The 17820-nt window shown below is 46.7% G+C and overlaps 1 protein-coding gene across 2 annotated transcripts in view; it reads left to right on the plus strand.

The window, feature by feature from the left end:
* The window catches only part of FOXP3 (forkhead box P3), a 25639-nt gene continuing 7819 nt past the window's right edge, over positions 1–17820 (plus strand). For both annotated transcript variants that reach the window (XM_039912391.1, XM_039912392.1), the window contains exons 1-4: positions 1–96; positions 15101–15305; positions 16649–16753; positions 16841–16979. In XM_039912391.1, coding sequence (XP_039768325.1) covers positions 15117–15305; positions 16649–16753; positions 16841–16979 — 433 coding nt within the window. In that variant the 5' untranslated portion in view covers positions 1–96; positions 15101–15116. The remainder of the gene's footprint in view (positions 97–15100; positions 15306–16648; positions 16754–16840; positions 16980–17820) is intronic.

Genomic DNA, 17820 nt, shown 5'->3' on the forward strand with positions numbered 1-17820 from the left:
GTGAGTTTGCCCCCCCCCCCCCCCAGCTCCTTTTCTTCCTTTAGAACACCTTCCGACTGAGTGAGACTTTTCCAGACCTGGAGAAGAGGCCCTAGGGTAAGTCTTCCCCAGTCAAGGTTTCCCTTTCTTTGGGGGGAATTTATGATTTATCTGGTCCTTGGGGGTTGTGTCTTATGCACCTTAGCTGAAGGCTTTTATAGCAGTTGAAATGATCACTCTTGTTCTCTCAGCTGACCCTTCGCAAACCCTCCGGTGAGAGAAAAACTCCACATAACTTTATTAAATGGGCAAGCAGAGATCTGTCATGGGAGCAGATTCAGCTTATAATGAAGGCTTTTAAGCTGACTCCATTGGTCTCGGATTTATTTCTTGGTTTTAAAAAAACCAGAATATGCCATTTCCTTTTTAAAAAGATGCTGATTACCCTCTTCTTAATGACAGGACTCTTTAACAATTCTTAATTTGAAAGGATGGGTTTTGCTAATCAATTGATTGTTGAGAAAGGGGAATTACTTATCATGGTAGGTTCCTGAAGCATTAACTTGGATCAAGGAGGAGGCTTTGACCATAATGGAAGGACAGGGGGTGACTGGAAAGAGGAGGACGTTTCTGAGCAGTCCTGTGGATCAATCAATGAATCAATCATATTTATTGAGCACTTACTACCTGCAGAGCACTATGCAAAACACTTGGGAGAGTACAGTACAACAGAATTAGCAGACACGTTCCCTGCCCATAACAACCTTACAGTAGATGGGAAGACGGACATTAATATGAATAAATAATTTATAACATATAATTTATAGGTATGTACATAAGTGCTGGGGGGTTGGGGACAATATCAAGTGTCCAAAGGTCACAGATCGAGGTGAAAAGATGACGGAGACGGGAGAGTGAACTGGGGAAAAGAGGCTTTGATTGGGGAAGGCCTCTTGGAGGAAATGTGACCTTAGTAATGCTTCAGAGGTGGAGAGAGTGGTGGTCTGGCATTATATGTGGATAAAAGTCACATCAGAACTTGCTCACCTTGCAAATGCCCAAGGAGACTCCCTACCAGTGCAGGTATTCCAGTGTCCCCCATATATTAATGGAATAATATATACTATTTGGTAACCCCACTCTGACCCAGTGGAAATAGCATAAAATAGCATGACTATTATATATTGTACAATATATTTACATATTATATCTTACAAGTATAATTAAATTATATATTTTGCATTATTTATTTATATTAATGCCTGTCTCCCACTCTGGACTTTAAGCTCATTATGGGCAAGGAATATGTGCTCTAATTCTGTCATATTGTACTCTCCTAAAATGCTTAGCACAGTACCCTGCATATGCTGAGTATTCAGTAAATACAAGTGATTGATTGATTGACTCTGGAAACCAGAAGACCTGGGAAATCAGAAATCTTGGCCCATTCCGGAAAGAGGCAAATACCTGCTGGGGCTCTGTCATTAGTGGTGAAGTCTATCCAATCAGTCAATCAATCAATCAGTCCATCAATGGTATTGTTTGATCACTTACTGTGTGCAGAGCATTGTACCAAGCGATTGTGAGAGTACAACAGTACAATAAGCAGACACATTCTTTTCCCACAGTGAGAACCTTACAACCCCCTTACAACCTAAAGGGGGAGACAGACATTAATATAAATAAATAATTTGTAATATAGAATTTAGTTATAATTACATGTGTATATATTATATAATACATAATAGAGTCGTGCCATCTTGTGCTATAAATTACATATATGTACCTAAGAGCCGTAGGGCTGAGAGGGGGGATAATGAAGGGAGCAAGTAAGGGCGACGCAGAAGGGAGAGGGAGAAGAGAGAGCGCCATTTTGCAGTCACTTTGGCAGTTAACGGGTCCTGCTCATTTTCACTAGTCACATCCCAGGCTCCAGTGGGAGCACGACCGGCAGAGAATGAGAGTGACCCTGTGCGAACCACTAGCACTAGAATCGAATCCTTAGCAAAGGTTCTAAGTCTCTCTTTTCTTTCAATTTTTTTATGGTATTTGTTAAGCGTTATGTGTCAAACACTGTTGTAAGTGCTGGGATAGGTACAGGTCAATTAGGTCGGACACAGTCCCCGTCCTACAAGGGGCTCACAGTCTGAAATCCTGAGGTTTCAGGACCGAGGCCCGGCCATCTTGCAGCAGTTAACTTTTCCTCATCATGATCGTTTCTTGTAGGCACCATTCTAATCAACTCCCGAAAACTTCTCTTTACCCAGACTCAAACCTATGCTCATATTCAGGTTTTGGTAGGCCTGTTCAAATGCACAAAATCAAGAAAGGTGCAGGAACTACGGCAAATGTAGAATAATCGTTGAGTACCTACGTTGCACTGGCTCTGTTCCATATGTGTCTAAAATGTACTTCCTGCTCTCTGAGCTGCCATTCTACAGTGACAAGAGAGGCAGGGACTCTTTTCTTCCTTTTAGATGCTTTTTTGGTTTTAGGGTTTTGCTGTTTTAGAGTTACAGGTGGGGAGACTTCATTGTTTTTGCTTAACATAGAAAGGATTAGTATCATTCCAATTTGCATCTACTCCCTAAACCTTTTGTTCACACATAGTACACACATAAACAAGTATGTGGTAATGTATTTCTGTGCATTAAACCAAGCCAATACAGCTTGGAATTTACATTTTGAATATGCACAAACATGGATATAGTAGTTCAAGCCCCCTAAAATGACTGGACAATACTTTTGTCAATTTAATTTATCACTCATTTTTATCACGGTCCCTTTCCATGCTTAGACAGATATAGTAAGTTCATATGAGGCTGTCTTATGATCTTTTGAAGAGACCCTGGGGCACTAATATTCTCAGTGTTCAGGCATACACACTGACTTATGAAAGGCCACTGGGAATACCTCCCTCTAGAGAGACTTGCCCCTTGCCAAACAACCAAGTAAAACAATGACAGTCTCTGACTGAGGTGGATAACTGGAAAAAAAGGGCCAGTGGAAGGTCAGAGTCATGTGGTTGATGAAGACCCAAGTTTGGAGTTTTCCTACTAAAGAGGGTGAGTACATCTTCCTGCTTAAGGCTTCCAGGCCAAGAATATGTCATTCTTTTTCTAGAGTCGACCTCCAAACGCTGACTTTCTTAACTCTTATCACTACTCATTGCTTTTAGTAGAGAATCAAGAATACCCAGGCACGACTCCCATTCTTGGGAGGATAGGAGTGGGAGGGGGAAGGGAAACATGAGAAGGAAAGGTTGAAGGTGCAGGTTTATTTATTTATTTATATTAATATCTGTCTCCCTCTCTACGTTGTGGGTAGGGAACGTGACTGTTTCTTGTAATATTGTAGTTTCTTAAGAGCTTACTACAGTGTTTTGCCCACACTAAGGTCTCAATGAATGAATGGAGTTTGGCTAATGGACTGAGTCAAGGGAGACTCTCCATGCTAAGATTGACACTATGTCAATGAATTGATAATCTAGAGTAGGTGTTGGAGAAGAGACCCTAAAGGAAAAGGCAAATTAGTCTCTCAGTAAATCGATCCTGGGAAGCAATGACTGGTTTCTGGTTAAACAAATATGCATCAGGGAAGGATATTAGAATCAATCCATTCTGCCTGGAGCTCCTGGATTGGGGTAAGGCAGGGCATAATCACGTGAGCTGAATGATCTTGTGAACAAGAGGATGCCAGGTATTGTGAAAAGTTCTTCGTCTCATAAGATTCCTAAGGTCAAAAAGGCCTTCCCCAAACCACCGTCTGATCCTGTAAATTGTGCTGTATAGACTTTATCCCCAGTCTGGTTTGGGAATATCTCAGTAACAGAACGGCAACTGCATCCCTTTAAGCTCATCATAGGGCTAATGTATATATGGAAATGGGTTGGCAAGGGAAGATCTAAGGGACAGTTGGTAATGGTTAAACCTGTGGAGGGTGAGCTAGTTGATCTGGGAATAATATTGACCTAAACAAAGACATTATAGTACCTTAATTTGTATGGTGCTTTTTTGATTTTTTCCGAAGCACTTTTAATTTACCTTAATTTATCCTCACAACAACCCCGTGATGTAGGGTGAGTCAGGAATTATTATCCCCATTTTACAGAGGAGGCACTGAGAGGTTAAAGGACTTGCCCAAAGTGACCCATCAGGAAAATGGCAGTCCTGGACCTAAAATCTAGGTCTCCCAGACTTACACTTGTTTCACTAAGGCCCAATGATCCCTTAAGATGTCTTCGAAAAAGGAAGAAGCTAATCTTGGCAGAAAAGCTATTCAGTCACAGCAGATTGTCAAGAAAACCTAACCAAACTGCTGGGTTGAGAAGAGCTGCTGTTGCCAAGAAGTTGGTTGGGAGAAGCTAGTATCCTATCTATTTTGGGTCATAATGGCGACTGTAGCAGGAATGTTGGTTCTAGACTCCAAAAATCAACCAATGGCATTTATTAAGAGGTTACTGTGTGCGAAATGCTGTACTAAGCATTTGGGAGAGTACAATACAACAGCATTGGCAGACATGTTCCCTGCCCACAGTGAGCCTAGAGTCTACAGTCAAGAAGACCGAAGACTGCAGCCTTCGGGAACTGTGAGTCTTGGCGGTGGGTGGGGAATCATTATTTCCTGGCAGGCCTCACGCTTCTCTAGAATTCTGGGTCCCCATGGAACTTCAAAGTTCCAGCAGGGGACCGCCCCGAGCGGGCAGTTGACGGGGTCGGTGGGGGGGGGTCCATCGGTTTTCGGAATGAAACCGGGTGCTTGTTTTTCCTTTCAATTGACGCCAAGCACCTTCACCGCCAATGACGCAGCGGAAAGTTTGGGGCTGGCGCAAGCGCCGGCCTCTGTACCAGTGGCGGAGATGGGGCCCCGATAATGCCTACCACCAGCGCGTATGGGAAAGAGACCCGCCTCCAGGAAATGGAGGCAGAAAGTGGCGATAAAGTAGGGGCAGGGTCTGATGCTTACCCCACCTGACAATTCTGAGAAACAGAGTAATGCAAAAACAGTGACTGAAAACAAACTCGTCTTGAGGCGGTCCTTCCTCTCCAAAATCCGTCGGGTGGGGTGAGGTGGGGTGTGGGGCCTCCAAAGGAGAGCAAGAAGTAATGAAGCTGGCCCAATCATTGTGTCACAAGATGGAGATTAAACAGTTGATCGACTTGCGGGCCTTTTTTTTTTTAGGTTGAACGTATTTTTCGTTTGATTTCATTTTTAACGATGTGTGGAAAGCAATTCAGAGCCCCAAAATCCATAAGACCAAACACTAGTAGAAATATACAGAAACAATCAGCAGTGGATAAAATGCTGCTAGTGAATATGAAAATGCAGCCTCAGATTTCCACCCTATGACTTTCCAAAGATGGGTTTTCAGAGGGAGAAGGAGGGAATAGAGTCCTGACCCATGGAAGTCGAGGAGAAAACTCTGTCCCCATGTAAGATGGGCACGCACACACAGTCGGGTCTACACCCACTAACGTGTCTTGGCCTTAATGGAGAAGAACCATCTTTAGAATAAACAATAGGAAATTCTTCTACAGATCCCTGGGCTTGAAGAGCACTTAATACTGGGCCCCTTAGTTTTCATAGAGAACCGTTCCTCCATTTCACTTGAGGAATGGTTACAGAAGAATTGGAGACCAGAGTTTCTCACCTCATAGTTCCTTAAGCGACTCGTTCAAAATCTTTTCACCAATTTTTCCGTTCCAAGGAGTTCCTTTTCTTTCCCTTAAGAAGATGTGAATGTACATTCCTATACCTGAGCCAAAGGGGGTGAGTCTCCTACCCCAGGCATGTTTTTGTGTATCCCTCTTCTGAAATTCTTCATTCTCTTGCTCCCCACCCCCAATCAATCAGTCGATAGTGTCTACTGAACACTTAAAGAGTGCAGAATACTGTACTAAGCGTTTGGGAGAGTGCAATATAAAGGCACCCTCCTGTTTCTCATCGATTGGTAATCCCTGAGGCAAAGAAGTTTTTGGAAAGAGACCATTTGTCTTAAATCTCCTGCTGTTCCATTTAAAAAAAAAGCAAGGTGTACCTTTCCTGAAAAGCGCTGGTCTTTATTTGCATTTCCCGCTTCTCCCCAGACTCTGCTCCATGAGAAACCCTGGTCAAAGGAGGTGAGTCTCCCAACCCAGGCCTCCTTCTGTGTACCCCTCTTGTGGAAGTCTTCACTCTTTTGCCCTTCTACCGCTAATCAATCAGTGGTACTTATTGAGTGCTTACTGTGTACAGACTCTGAACTAAGAGCTTGGGAGAGTACAATACAACAGAGTCGGTTGACACGTTCCCTGCCCACAGTGACCTTGCAGGCTAGAGGGGGAGGATGAGATCACATCCTTTTTTCCCCCCTGTGAAATCCTCCTAAGGAGCAGGGTAGGAAGTATGGATGAGGAAACCTAGAGCTGCTTGGGGAGGTGCCAAGAACTCAAGCTTGCAATTCCAAACTCTTCTAGAAAGAGGTCCTGGAAATTCTGGGACAAGAGTCTAGGCTGAAGGAAGAACCCAGTTGTTCCCTGCCTCGTCACTTTCATTTAGGTTGAATGTATTTTTCATTTGATTTAATGATGTGTGGAAAGCATTTCAGAGCCCCAAAATCCATAAGACCAAACACTAGTAAAAAATAAATTCAGTATTAAGGCAGAAAGTGCCAACTTGACAGAAACTTCCAACACTATAGGCCAAGGAGAAAACCCAGAATGGGCTGCGTTTTCAATGGACTACCACTCCACACCCAATTTGCCTACCAGACATGACAGGAGGCCCAAGGTTCCAGCCCTGAGGCATCAACTATTATTTCATTCTCACTGAAAAGTAACTGACCATATTACCAATAAGAAAGAATAATCCCAACTCCAGTAACTGGGTCTTTTTTATAAAAAATGGGATTTGTTAAGCGCTTGCCAAGTTGCTATACTAAGCTGTGGGGTTGATAGAAGATAATCAGGTTGAACACACTCCGTGCCCCACATGGAGCTCATAGTCTTAATCCCCATTTTATAGTTGAGGTAACTGAAGCCCAGAGAAGTTACGTGACCTGCCCAAGGTCACACAACAGAGAAGTGTCAGATGCCAGGATTAGAATGCAGGTCCAGTGACTCCTAGGCCCATGCTATTTTCCCTAGGCCATGCTGCTTCTCAAGGATCTTGCACTCAGATTGCTCAGAATTTAAGAAAGGAGTAAAATGGGATAAAGAGTGAAACAGAGACAATACCTATCTTTGGGTCCCTACTCATTCTGTAAATTCTGTGTAGTCGAGGAGTTCCTGTGAATCAGAGCATATTCTGGTGGCCGGGCTGCTGTGGGAGGGGAAATGAATGTTTCTGTTATTAAGGTAAAAGACATTTCACCATCCTCCTGGAATGTGGGGCCCAGAGGACTCCTGAAGGCCCAGATTCTGATGAGAGGAAGGCGTATTTTCAGAAGAACTCGTGATCATCTTAGATTGTGAGCCCTATGCGAGACGGACTACAATACAATACAGAGTACAATAGAGTACAGTACAAAAAAATCAGCAGACACATTCCCTGCCCGCAACAAGCTTACAGTCTAGAGGGGGAGACAACTGTCTAGAGCCTTGAACTCTGATTGCAAACCCAGCCCCTGGCCAGCCAGGGCTTTCTGAAAGGCAATGGAATTAATCTTATGTCTGACTTCTGAGAAGTTCAAAACCCCATCTGGTAGGTGGAGAAAGAGTAAGGTAGTGACTGGTCCAGGGTCACACGACAAAAACAGCCCTTAGCTCCCAGACCCTGGTGCTAGCCACGAAAGATGATTCTGAGAAATGTTTCCACAAAGCCAAAGAGGAAAGTAGATTTTTGAGATCTCACACATTTTCCAGGTAATTGGCCCAAAAGCCATCCTCTGACTTTCCTATTACCTACCTACGCGCTCTAGTAAGGAGCCAGTAGAAGCATTGGTTGGCTGAGGAGTTGGAAGTCCTCAAATCTCCACCTTCTACATGATCATAGAGTAGACAGTTTCTCCATCAATAAAACCAAAACATAATCCTTACAACCTGCTTACCTAACCCTTACAATAATAATCATAATTATTATAGTATTTGTTAAGCGCTTACTATGTGCCAGGCATTGTACTAAGCACTGGGGTGGATACAAGCAAATTGGGCTGGACATGAGCCCCACTTTACAGATGAGGTAACTAAAGTACAGTGAAGTGAAATGATTTGCCCAAGGTCACACAGCAGACATCTGGCGGAACCAGGATTAGAACCCAGGTCCTTCTGACTCCCAGGCCCAGGCTCTAGCCCTAGACCATGCTGCTTCTTTTACTGATGAAAGGAGAATAAGCACTAAGGGCTGATGTTATTGTTTTAATACTTTGAGACATGAAGGAACTTGGGATTTCTACTGCAAGGGGGAGAACAGGGTAGCTGTCTCCCCAGCGTTTAGTACAGTGCTGGGCCCATAGTGAGCACTCAATAAATACGGTTGATTGATTGTCTCAGATCTCCCATCCACATGGAGTTCCTCTGAGGGCAACCCCTTTGTCTTCCTTCACAATCTCTCTGCAGGGACCAGGGCAGGAGCAACTGTGTCCAGGGGTGGGAGACTCCCCCGATTTCCACTGCCCCAACTAACAGAACCTAATCTCATCCTCGTAGTACTAGATTTAGAAATGATTGGAGATTTGATTAAAAGCCCCATTGATAATAATAATAATGGCATTTGTTAAGCGCTTGCTATGTGACAAGCACTGTTCTAAGAGCTGAAGTAGAAACAAGATATTTGGGTTGGACACAGTCCCTGTACCACATGGGGTTCACAGTCTTAATCCTCATTTTACGGATAAGGTAACTGAGGCACAGAGAATAATAACTGTGGTATTTGTTAAGTGCTTACTATAGGCTGGGCACCGATCTAAGCACTGGGGTGGATACCAGCAAATTGGGTTGGACACAGTCCCTGTCCCATATGGGGCTCACCATCTCAATTCCCATTTTACAGATGAGGTAACTGAGGTGCAGAGAAGTGAAGCGACTTGCCCAAGGTCACACAACAGACGAGTGCCAGAGCCGGGATTAGAACTCAGGTCCTCTGGCTCCCAGGCCCATGCTCTATCGCATTAAGAATCACGGAAAGCCCAAACTAATCGAGCGGTCCCCTGAGAGATTATTTTTTATCTAAGTCAGTCTGTAGCTGTTCTCCCAGACTGAACTATAGTCAGTTGGGTAAGAGAGGTGTCCGTGCAACAGAAGTAAGATATGGATAATTTATCCGTGTGTTTCCTGAGAATTAACTTGAGGATGGTATCCTCATGTCTTCCTTTAAGGAAAGCAGAGCCTTAGAGGACAATGATGATGGCGTCTGTTAAGGGTGTAATATGTGCCAAGCTACATACAAAGGGCTGGGGTAGATGCTGAAATAGCATGGCGTAGTGGATAGAGCACAGGTCTGGGAGTCAGAAGGTCATGGGGTCTAATCCTGGCTCCACCTCTTGTCTGCTGTGTGACCTTGGGCAAGTCACTTCACTTCTCTGGGCCTCAGTTACCTCATCTGTAAAATGGGGATTAAGACGGTGAGCCCCACATGGGGCAACCTGAATACCTTGTATCTACCCCAGCGCTTAGAACAGTGCTAGTAAGAGCTTAACAAATACCATCATTATTATAGTCCGGTCGAGCACAGTCCCTGCCCCACGTGGTGCTCGCGGTCTAAGTAAGAGGGAGAACAGTTATTAAATCCGAATTTTACAGATGAGAAAACTGAGAAGTTAAATGGCTTAACCAAGATCGCACAGCAGACAAAGCCAGGAGTAGAACCTAGGTCCTCCGACTCCCAGGCCTGTGCTCTTTCCATTAATAATAATAATAATAATAATGTTGGTATTTGTTAAGCGCTTACTATGTGCCGAGCACTGTTCTAAGCGCTGGGGTAGACACAGGGGAATCAGGATGTCCCACGTGGGGCTCACAGTCTTAATCCCCATTTTACAGATGAGGCAACTGAGGCACAGAGAAGTTAAGTGACTTGCCCAAGGTCACACAGCAGACAAGAGGCGGAGCCGGGATTAGACCCCATGACCTTCTGACTCCAAAGCCCAGGCTCTTTCCACTGAGCCACGCTGCTTCTCTAGGCCACACTGTTTCTCAAGGGATTGATTTTAAACTTCGAATACAGCTTTAACCTACGGCAACTCCATGGAGAGACTTCCATTAATCATGAGCTAAAAGTATTATCTACAGGAATGCATCCTTAAACTCTTTTAACAGATGATAGGCAGGTAGATTTGCAAGCAGAAGAGCCAGTGAGAAAAAGTGGTCACTTATCCCACAAAAAACAGTGTGCTTGTTTAGCTCTCACTATGTGCAAAACACTATCCTAGATGCTGTGAGAATTATATATAAGAAAGCCCTATAATCTCCCACCTCAAGTGAGGTAGATAGGCGCAACACAAATATTAATCATAGAAAGAGACAAAAATCACAAGTAGCAAGAGGTATTGAGCATAAAAATGATGTAATTGCCAAAATATTAGATTTAAAGACCACTGCCTATGAAAAATCCAGTGGACACCCCTGGATTGAGGTAACCCTATCTCTGGGAAGGTGGTACCCTATGTAGAGTCCCATTCCCACGCCACTTTTGCTCAGGGACTTGACCCGCAAGAAAGTGGAGACAACTGGGTCCTGACGGTAATCCCGGGGAAGGGTTTTGGGGGCTTCCTTGAGCTCATCCTAGGGACACAGACAGGACAGAGACAGCCCCTTTCTATCCTACAATAGCGGTCTCCTACTGACCCCTAAAATGGCCTCTGACCCATTCAGAGACGGCAGTTGCTGGGAAAGGAGAAGGAGCATCGCCTAATGGAAGGAGCATGGGCCTGGGAATCGGAGGCCATGGGTTCTAATCCCAGCTCTGTCATTTATCTTCCGTGTGACCTGGGCAAATCACTAAACCTATCTGTACCTCAGTTACCTCATCTGCAAAATGGGGATTAAAACTGAAAGGCCCACGTGGAAGATGGACTGTGTCCTATCCGATTATCTTGAATCTACCCCGGTGCCTAGTACAGTGCTTGACATATAGTAAGCACTTAAATACCCCACTTGTTGTTATTATCATTATATCTAGATAGTCCATGTCTAATACTGGGATGTGGTCAAAAGGAATCCTTTAAGAAATAGAATTCCAGCATTCCCCGGGTTTCCTTAACCAAAATGGTGGCTGCCCAGGTTAGAGCCACCATTTCGATATCGCCGAACACAGTTAAAGGAGTGAGAATATGGGGCTTTTAATGTACCTGTGTGTGTTGGAGAGTATATGATCGAAGAAAGCACAGGAGTGATGGATTAAGAGAGGTGGGGGAAAGAGGAAGGATTGATGGGGGCTTTGGAGAAAGGTGATGGGGGTCAGGGAGGAGAGAAGGCAGAAGTCAGGAAACTGAGAGAAGGGAAATCAGAGGCCGGAGACGTGGGGGCTGAGTGAATAGCAGATGGAAAGATAAAGCTAAGTGGAAGAGGGGGTATGAGGAAAGAACAGGACAGGAATGGAGTAGGAGTTGGGCAACAGAGAGGGGAGAAGAGAAGATAGGTGAAGACCAAAGCAAAAATGGGAGGATCGGGGGTGGAAAGTGATAGACGGAAGGAGGGGATGTGAGAAATCCAGAGAGGAGGGGGAGGAGATAGGCAGAACAAAAGCTAAAATACTGTAAATTTAGGTGGGGACCAGTTCATGTGTACACAATTTGACAGAGGTAAACAAGGGATAAGGGGGAGCAGGAGCTACTTAAATGGGGTTGATCTGAAAAATCCTCATCGAGGAGGTGGACCTGTGACAGAGTCTTGAATAAGTTTGGAAGGAAGTGGTTTGAGAAAGAGCTGATGAGAGAACTTCCAGACAGGAAAAATAGCATGAGCAGTGGCTCTCTGGGAAAAGATGAGCATATGGGCTGGGAAACAGTTATGTTACCTGGAGAAGAGAGCATAAAACGTATGTTTATTGTTGTACTGTCCTCTCTCAAGTGCTTAGTACAGTACTCTGCAAACAGTGAGCGCTCAATAAATGCAATTGAATGAATAAATGTGGGAAAGATGAGAGCAGACAATTACTCTCCTCCACCTCAAATCCTCACCGTGACTTGCTCCCTTTATTCGACCCCCTTCCCAGCCCCACAGCTCTATAATTTATCATAATATCTGTTTGCCCCGTCTAGGCTGTAAACTCGTTATGGGCAGGGAATGTGACCGTTATATTGTACTGGAGTGCTTAGTACAGTGCTCTGCACACAGTAAGAACTCAATAAATACGATGGACTGACTGAATAACTGGGTGGGAAAGAGGGAGTAGATGATAGAGAGACTTGAAGTCTAGGGTTAGGAGTTCTGATTTGTGATGATCGGGACTGGAATCTACTGTAGTTCTCTGAGCAGGGGAATCATGAGGAAGCTTGACAATTGGCTCAAACTACTCTCTGGTAGTTTGGGAGAGAGAAAGGTAGGTGGAAGGGGAGCAAGTCACTGGACTTTCACTGCCCTGGTCCCACCGGGGCCTGAATAGGCTGGGGACAGTGGTCTGATCAGGATGACACTTTCGGACCTCCTGAAAGAAGTCACTGAGAGGCTGACAGACAGTTCTCCATATTTGAAATTCTGAGCCTTGCCTCTCTCTACAAGGACACCCTGTGTTTAGACATTTTGATTTAATATGCATCTTTTGCTGTCTAGGTAGCACTTCTTAATAGCAAATCTATTTTTTCCAGAACACCTTAATATTTTCTCATTTTCTTTTTTGATTCCCTTCTACATTCTTTTTTTCTCAATCTTTTCCAAGAGTTGATCTAACTGGCTATAGCTTGCTCCAGGCCACAGTTTTTGAACACTAAGTTGGAATAAAGAGTCAAAAAGCCCAGCCTATCCCCAGAAGCACGGGTAACCAGCCTTGCTTCCGGATATCTACATTTTTAAGACACTCTAAGGCTTGACCAAATCAGCTGCCATCTTTACATAGTGTCCACAGTCAAAAGGAGTGCAAGATTCTTAGCCATGCCCAGTAGGAGCAAAGATACAGCTGCAATCACTTATTGAGGACTTACTATGTGCAGAGCACTGTACTAAACACTTGGGAGAGTGCACTGTAATAGAGTTGGTGGACACATTCCCTGTCCACACCGAGCTTACAATCTAGGTTGGGATTTAGGGGCCAGCCTTTGAGACTGGGCAGTATAAACACACAATCCAAGATCCCAATATGGTGTAGTGGATAGAGCACAGACCTGGGAGTCAGAAGGTCCTGGATTCTAGCTCCTGGATCCACCACTTGTCTGCTGTGTGACCTTGGGCAAGTCACCTCACTTCTCTGCTCCTCAGTTACCTCATCTCATAAAATGGGGACTGAGACGGTGAGCCCCACGTGGGACGGGGACCGTGTCCAGTTCGATTTGTTGCTTGTATCCACCCCAGTGCTTAGTACCGTGCCCGGCACATAGTAAGTGCTTAACAAATGCCAACGTCGTTATTATTATTATCCCGGATCCCGGTATTAGGTGAAGAAAACCCAAAGTCTTACACACTCCCCAAACTCTGGACCTTTGCAGCCTCCCATTAATGAATCCCAATGTCTAAAGAGATAAATGATCCCACTGGCCTTTTCCAAGTTGAATTCAAAGTCATTTCCAACCTCTCTCTGCCATGGTGTCAATCTATCCCCACTTAGAGTCACATGAACGTTCAACTCGAGACCTAGGTCACTGGACATCTTCTTTGTCTTTGCTCATGCTCTTTGTTCCCACCCTTCCCCTCTGAAGAGTTGTTCTACCTAGAGGTCACAGCTTCCATTCAATGTCCCGATCCCTTCTTCCAAACGTTCTAGCCAAGGCTGGAACGTGGAATCTGTGGCCCAGGGTCAGGCTGCTGAGGTTGCATCTCTCATCCATCCATTTTGAATATCCCTCAACCCTACCATGAGCACGCGGGTGCGGAGGGGTGGTTAATTCATCCTTTCTGGTGATAGCGGTATGCCCGCATGGGCTTCTGAAAAACAGCCTTTGGCAAAGCCCTCTCAAGCACTGAGGTGGAAGAAGGTTACCAAGATTCTCAACCAAGAGGATTCGGGAAAAGTCTCCGCTCAACCAGCTTATCCATTGGAAAGATCAAGAGGAAGATGGGGTTAATCTGAGAAATCCGCAGAGAGGAGGTGGATCTGTGACCAGATCTTGAAGAAGTCTGGAAGTGGTTTGAGAAGGAGGTGGTGAGAAAACATTCCAGACAGGGAGCAGAGCGCGAGCAATGGCTCTCTGGGGAAAAATGAACGTACGGGCGGGTAAACAGATTATATCGGCTGGAGAAGAGAGGGTAAACCCTGAGCTAGGTGGCTGGAGTTGACTTCGCTTTACACTGTGACTTTCAGTGACTGGTTCTCCCCAGAAAGCCAGAGTCCCAGGGCCTGGGTGGGAGAGATAAGGCCTCGGATAAGAAGTGTAAACACCATCTGCGACCTAAAGCAAATGGAAACGACCCGCCAGACCCAGACAACAAAGTACCGACGCTCGCACGCCCCCACACGTACAAAGAGGAAACTTCCTTCGGCTTTTGGGGTTTCGTTCCTTCGTCTAAGCTTGAACTAGTCGCCACACTCGCTCTCCTCGGGCCGGAAGGGGGAGTTCTGGCAAGTTGGCAGTTGTTAAGTTGTCAAGGTCTACCTGGATTCGGTCTAACGGGAATCCAGCCGCTTCTAGGAACCAGAGTCTGACGTTGAAGGCCTCTCAAGGGTCACCCGTCTTCCTTCGCTCAGTCTTCCCAGGCTCTGGCCACTTAGGCTGTGATTCACTGCAGATGCAGCTCCAGCAGATGTCTGGCTCTTTTTAGGGCCGTGAACAGTGAGCGGGGTTTGCCCTCGTTGAAGGTGCGTGCGTGTGTGTGTGTGTGTTTAAGCGTGTGTGTGCACAAGGGCACACGTGTAGGTGGATTTGTGCACCGGTGAAAGGATCCGCATCCGTGTCACAGGTCTGAAAGCGAGGCGCGACTCTATGACGGCCTCGCATCCTAAAGGTCGACGCCTCTTGCTATGGGTGATGTGTTCTAGAGAGGTGTGAACTTACTACATCTAGGAACGTGCCCGCATCCTAAGGAAGACTGCGTGTCCATGTCCGTTCTCTCCCCAGCCAATCTGAGGATCTGATGCCAAGCCCCAAGCTGAACAAGTCTTCTTCCTCCAGCCTCTTGCCCAATGCCAAGAGCGCGGCCGGCCCCGTGTCGAAGGGCGCAGAGCCGGTGGCCCGGGGGGTCAGCGGATTCCACAGCCAAGAAGCTCTACTCAACCCTCGGTATGCCACCGCAACGGCTTCGTCACCTCAACCACAGCCGTCGGTAGGGCTCCCTTCGGGGTGGTGGTTTGGGGGCGGGGGGGCGGGGGGCGGCTGTGGCTCAGTCAAAGGGTTGGGGTAAGGTGGCTTCAGGGTACAGGCAGCCACTGACCTTTAAATGCAATGTATTTGGGGTGGGGGAAGAAGTGGTGTCATAGTTCTTATGGAGTGTTCGTCTGAATCACTCTAGGAGATTCTGAACAGAGGAAGTGGTTTCTGACTTTCAGGCTGTGTCTATTTCTTATGCAGATCTTTTAAGCAGGCAGAATTCCCCTGTCTGTGCTGGGTGAATCTGAGCCCCAACACCTGTCCTCCCGCTCTGGGGTCCTGGGATGGGCGCCAGCCCCTCAAGCCCGGGTAGGGGAAGACTAGCCTCTCTCTCAGTCGGGGAGGCACCTTCAAGGCTCCTGCCCTTCTCACTTGGCCATTCTGAAGATATATATGTGACTCGGTCATAATAATTATAATAATAATAATGGTCTTTAAGCGCTTCTTTTCTGCCAGGCACTATACTAAGCAATGGGGTGGATACCAGCAAATCGGGTTGGACACAGTCGCTGTCCCACATGGGGCTCGTGGTCTCAATCCCCATTTTACGGATGAGGTAACAGGCAAAGAGAAGTGAAGTGACTTGCCCAAGGTCACACGGCAGACAAGCGGGGGACCCAGAATTAGAATCCAGCCCCTTGTGCGGCAGGGACTGTGTCTGACCTGGTTTTTTGGTGGGGGGTGGTCATGGTATTTATTTAACGTTTACTATATGCCAAGTACTGCTTAAGCGCTGGGATAAATAGAAGATAATTGGGTTGGACACAGTTCCCATCGCACATAGCGCTCACCTTCTTATCCTCATTTTACTGAGGCCCAGAGAAGTTAAGTAACTTGCCCAAGGTCCCGGCAGAAAAGCGGCAGAGTCGGGATTGGCCAATCATATTTATGTACTAAGCGCTTGGGAAGAACAATATAACAATAAACAGACATTCCCTGCCCACAGTGAGCGTACACTGGTCCTCCAACTCCCAGGCCTATGCTCTTTCTACTAGGCCATGTCGCTTCTCATTTAACTTGTATCTCTCCCAGAGCTTAGAAGAGTGCTTGACATACAATAAGCACTTAATATTAATAATAATAATAAAAGGGCTCAGATTCAAAGGAACCGAGAGAAAAGAGACTGGGGCTCTGTCTGCATATTCAGGTGCTAATAGCAAACTGAGCCATTCCCCTCCAAAGCCTAGTATTTCCTCGGCCTCTTGCTCTTAATGAGGGAGGTGGGTCTCAGCCTCTCCAGCCCAGGCCGTGATTAGAATCAGAGATTCAGCCCTCGCCCCCCACCCCGTCTCCCCACAGTTGCCGGCATTCCCCATCATGATGGTGACGCCGCCGCCAGGCCGCCTCAGCACATCGCCCCACCTGCAGGCCCTGCTCCAGGACAAGCAGCAGTTCGTACAACAGGTACGGGTGCCGGGCTGCCTGTCCAACGCCCAGCCCACTCCCCCGCCACTCACCTCACTGAAGCCAGCCCCCTCTCTCCCTCGACAGCTCTCCATAGAAAACCGCGGGCGCACCCCATTCCTGCACGTGACGCCGCTGAGCAGCCCATCTCTGCTCAACGTGCCGCCGCCCACCGGGGTCTTCTCCCTGAAAGCCCGCCCGGCCCAGCTGCACAGCCTCTCTCACGGTAATCATGGGGTGATAGAAGTCGCCCCCAACTGCAGTCCAGGCCTGTTGCTACCCTTTACACGGGGTCCTACTGGCCATTTCCCGGAGGACGAAGATACCCCAGTGCTGGATCAGACCCAGAGGACAGCCGTCGGCTTCAGGGATGGATAAGAATGCATGGGAGGTGGGGGGCGGCCTTTAGGCACCGAGGTCGAGGGGGTTTGGGATCCTTACCAGGACCGCCCATCTCCATCTCCCTAGCGGGTCCCGGAGGGCTCCCTTGGGGCAGTGAGAACTTAAGAGGGAGCGGTATGGGGGAGTGGAAAGGGAGCAAATTTAGTAGCTGGTCAAATAATCATGCTATTTGTTAAAGGCTTACTATATGTCAGGCACTGTACTAAGTGCTGAGGTGGATACAGGCAAATCAGTCCCTATCCCACGTGGGGCTCACGGTCTCAATCCCCATTTTAATGATGAGATAAATGAGGCACGGAAAAGTGGAATGACTTGTCCAAGGCCACACAGCAGACAAGTGGCAGAGCCGGGGTTAGAACCCATGACCTCCTGACTCCCAAGCCTGTGCTCTATCCACTACGCCATTCTGTTTCTCTAAAAATAGGGCTCATCTGGGATTTGAACCCGGAACCTCTATCACTCGAAGCGAGAATCACACCCCTAGACCGGAGAGCCAAATACCGAAGAAGTCAAAGGAGCAAGATGGGGGAATCCATGGGGCGGAAGTGAGAGGAGGAGCGGGGGCTGGGGGAGGAAAAGGTTCTTGCCTTGGAGATAGGGAGTGGAGATTTAGGAAGGAAGCATGTCATGCCGAGCGGGTCTGTCAAGGTCAGTAGCGAACTGTA

This window comes from Ornithorhynchus anatinus, chromosome 6, assembly GCF_004115215.2.
Source record: "Ornithorhynchus anatinus isolate Pmale09 chromosome 6, mOrnAna1.pri.v4, whole genome shotgun sequence".
Classification (NCBI taxonomy): domain Eukaryota; kingdom Metazoa; phylum Chordata; class Mammalia; order Monotremata; family Ornithorhynchidae; genus Ornithorhynchus; species Ornithorhynchus anatinus.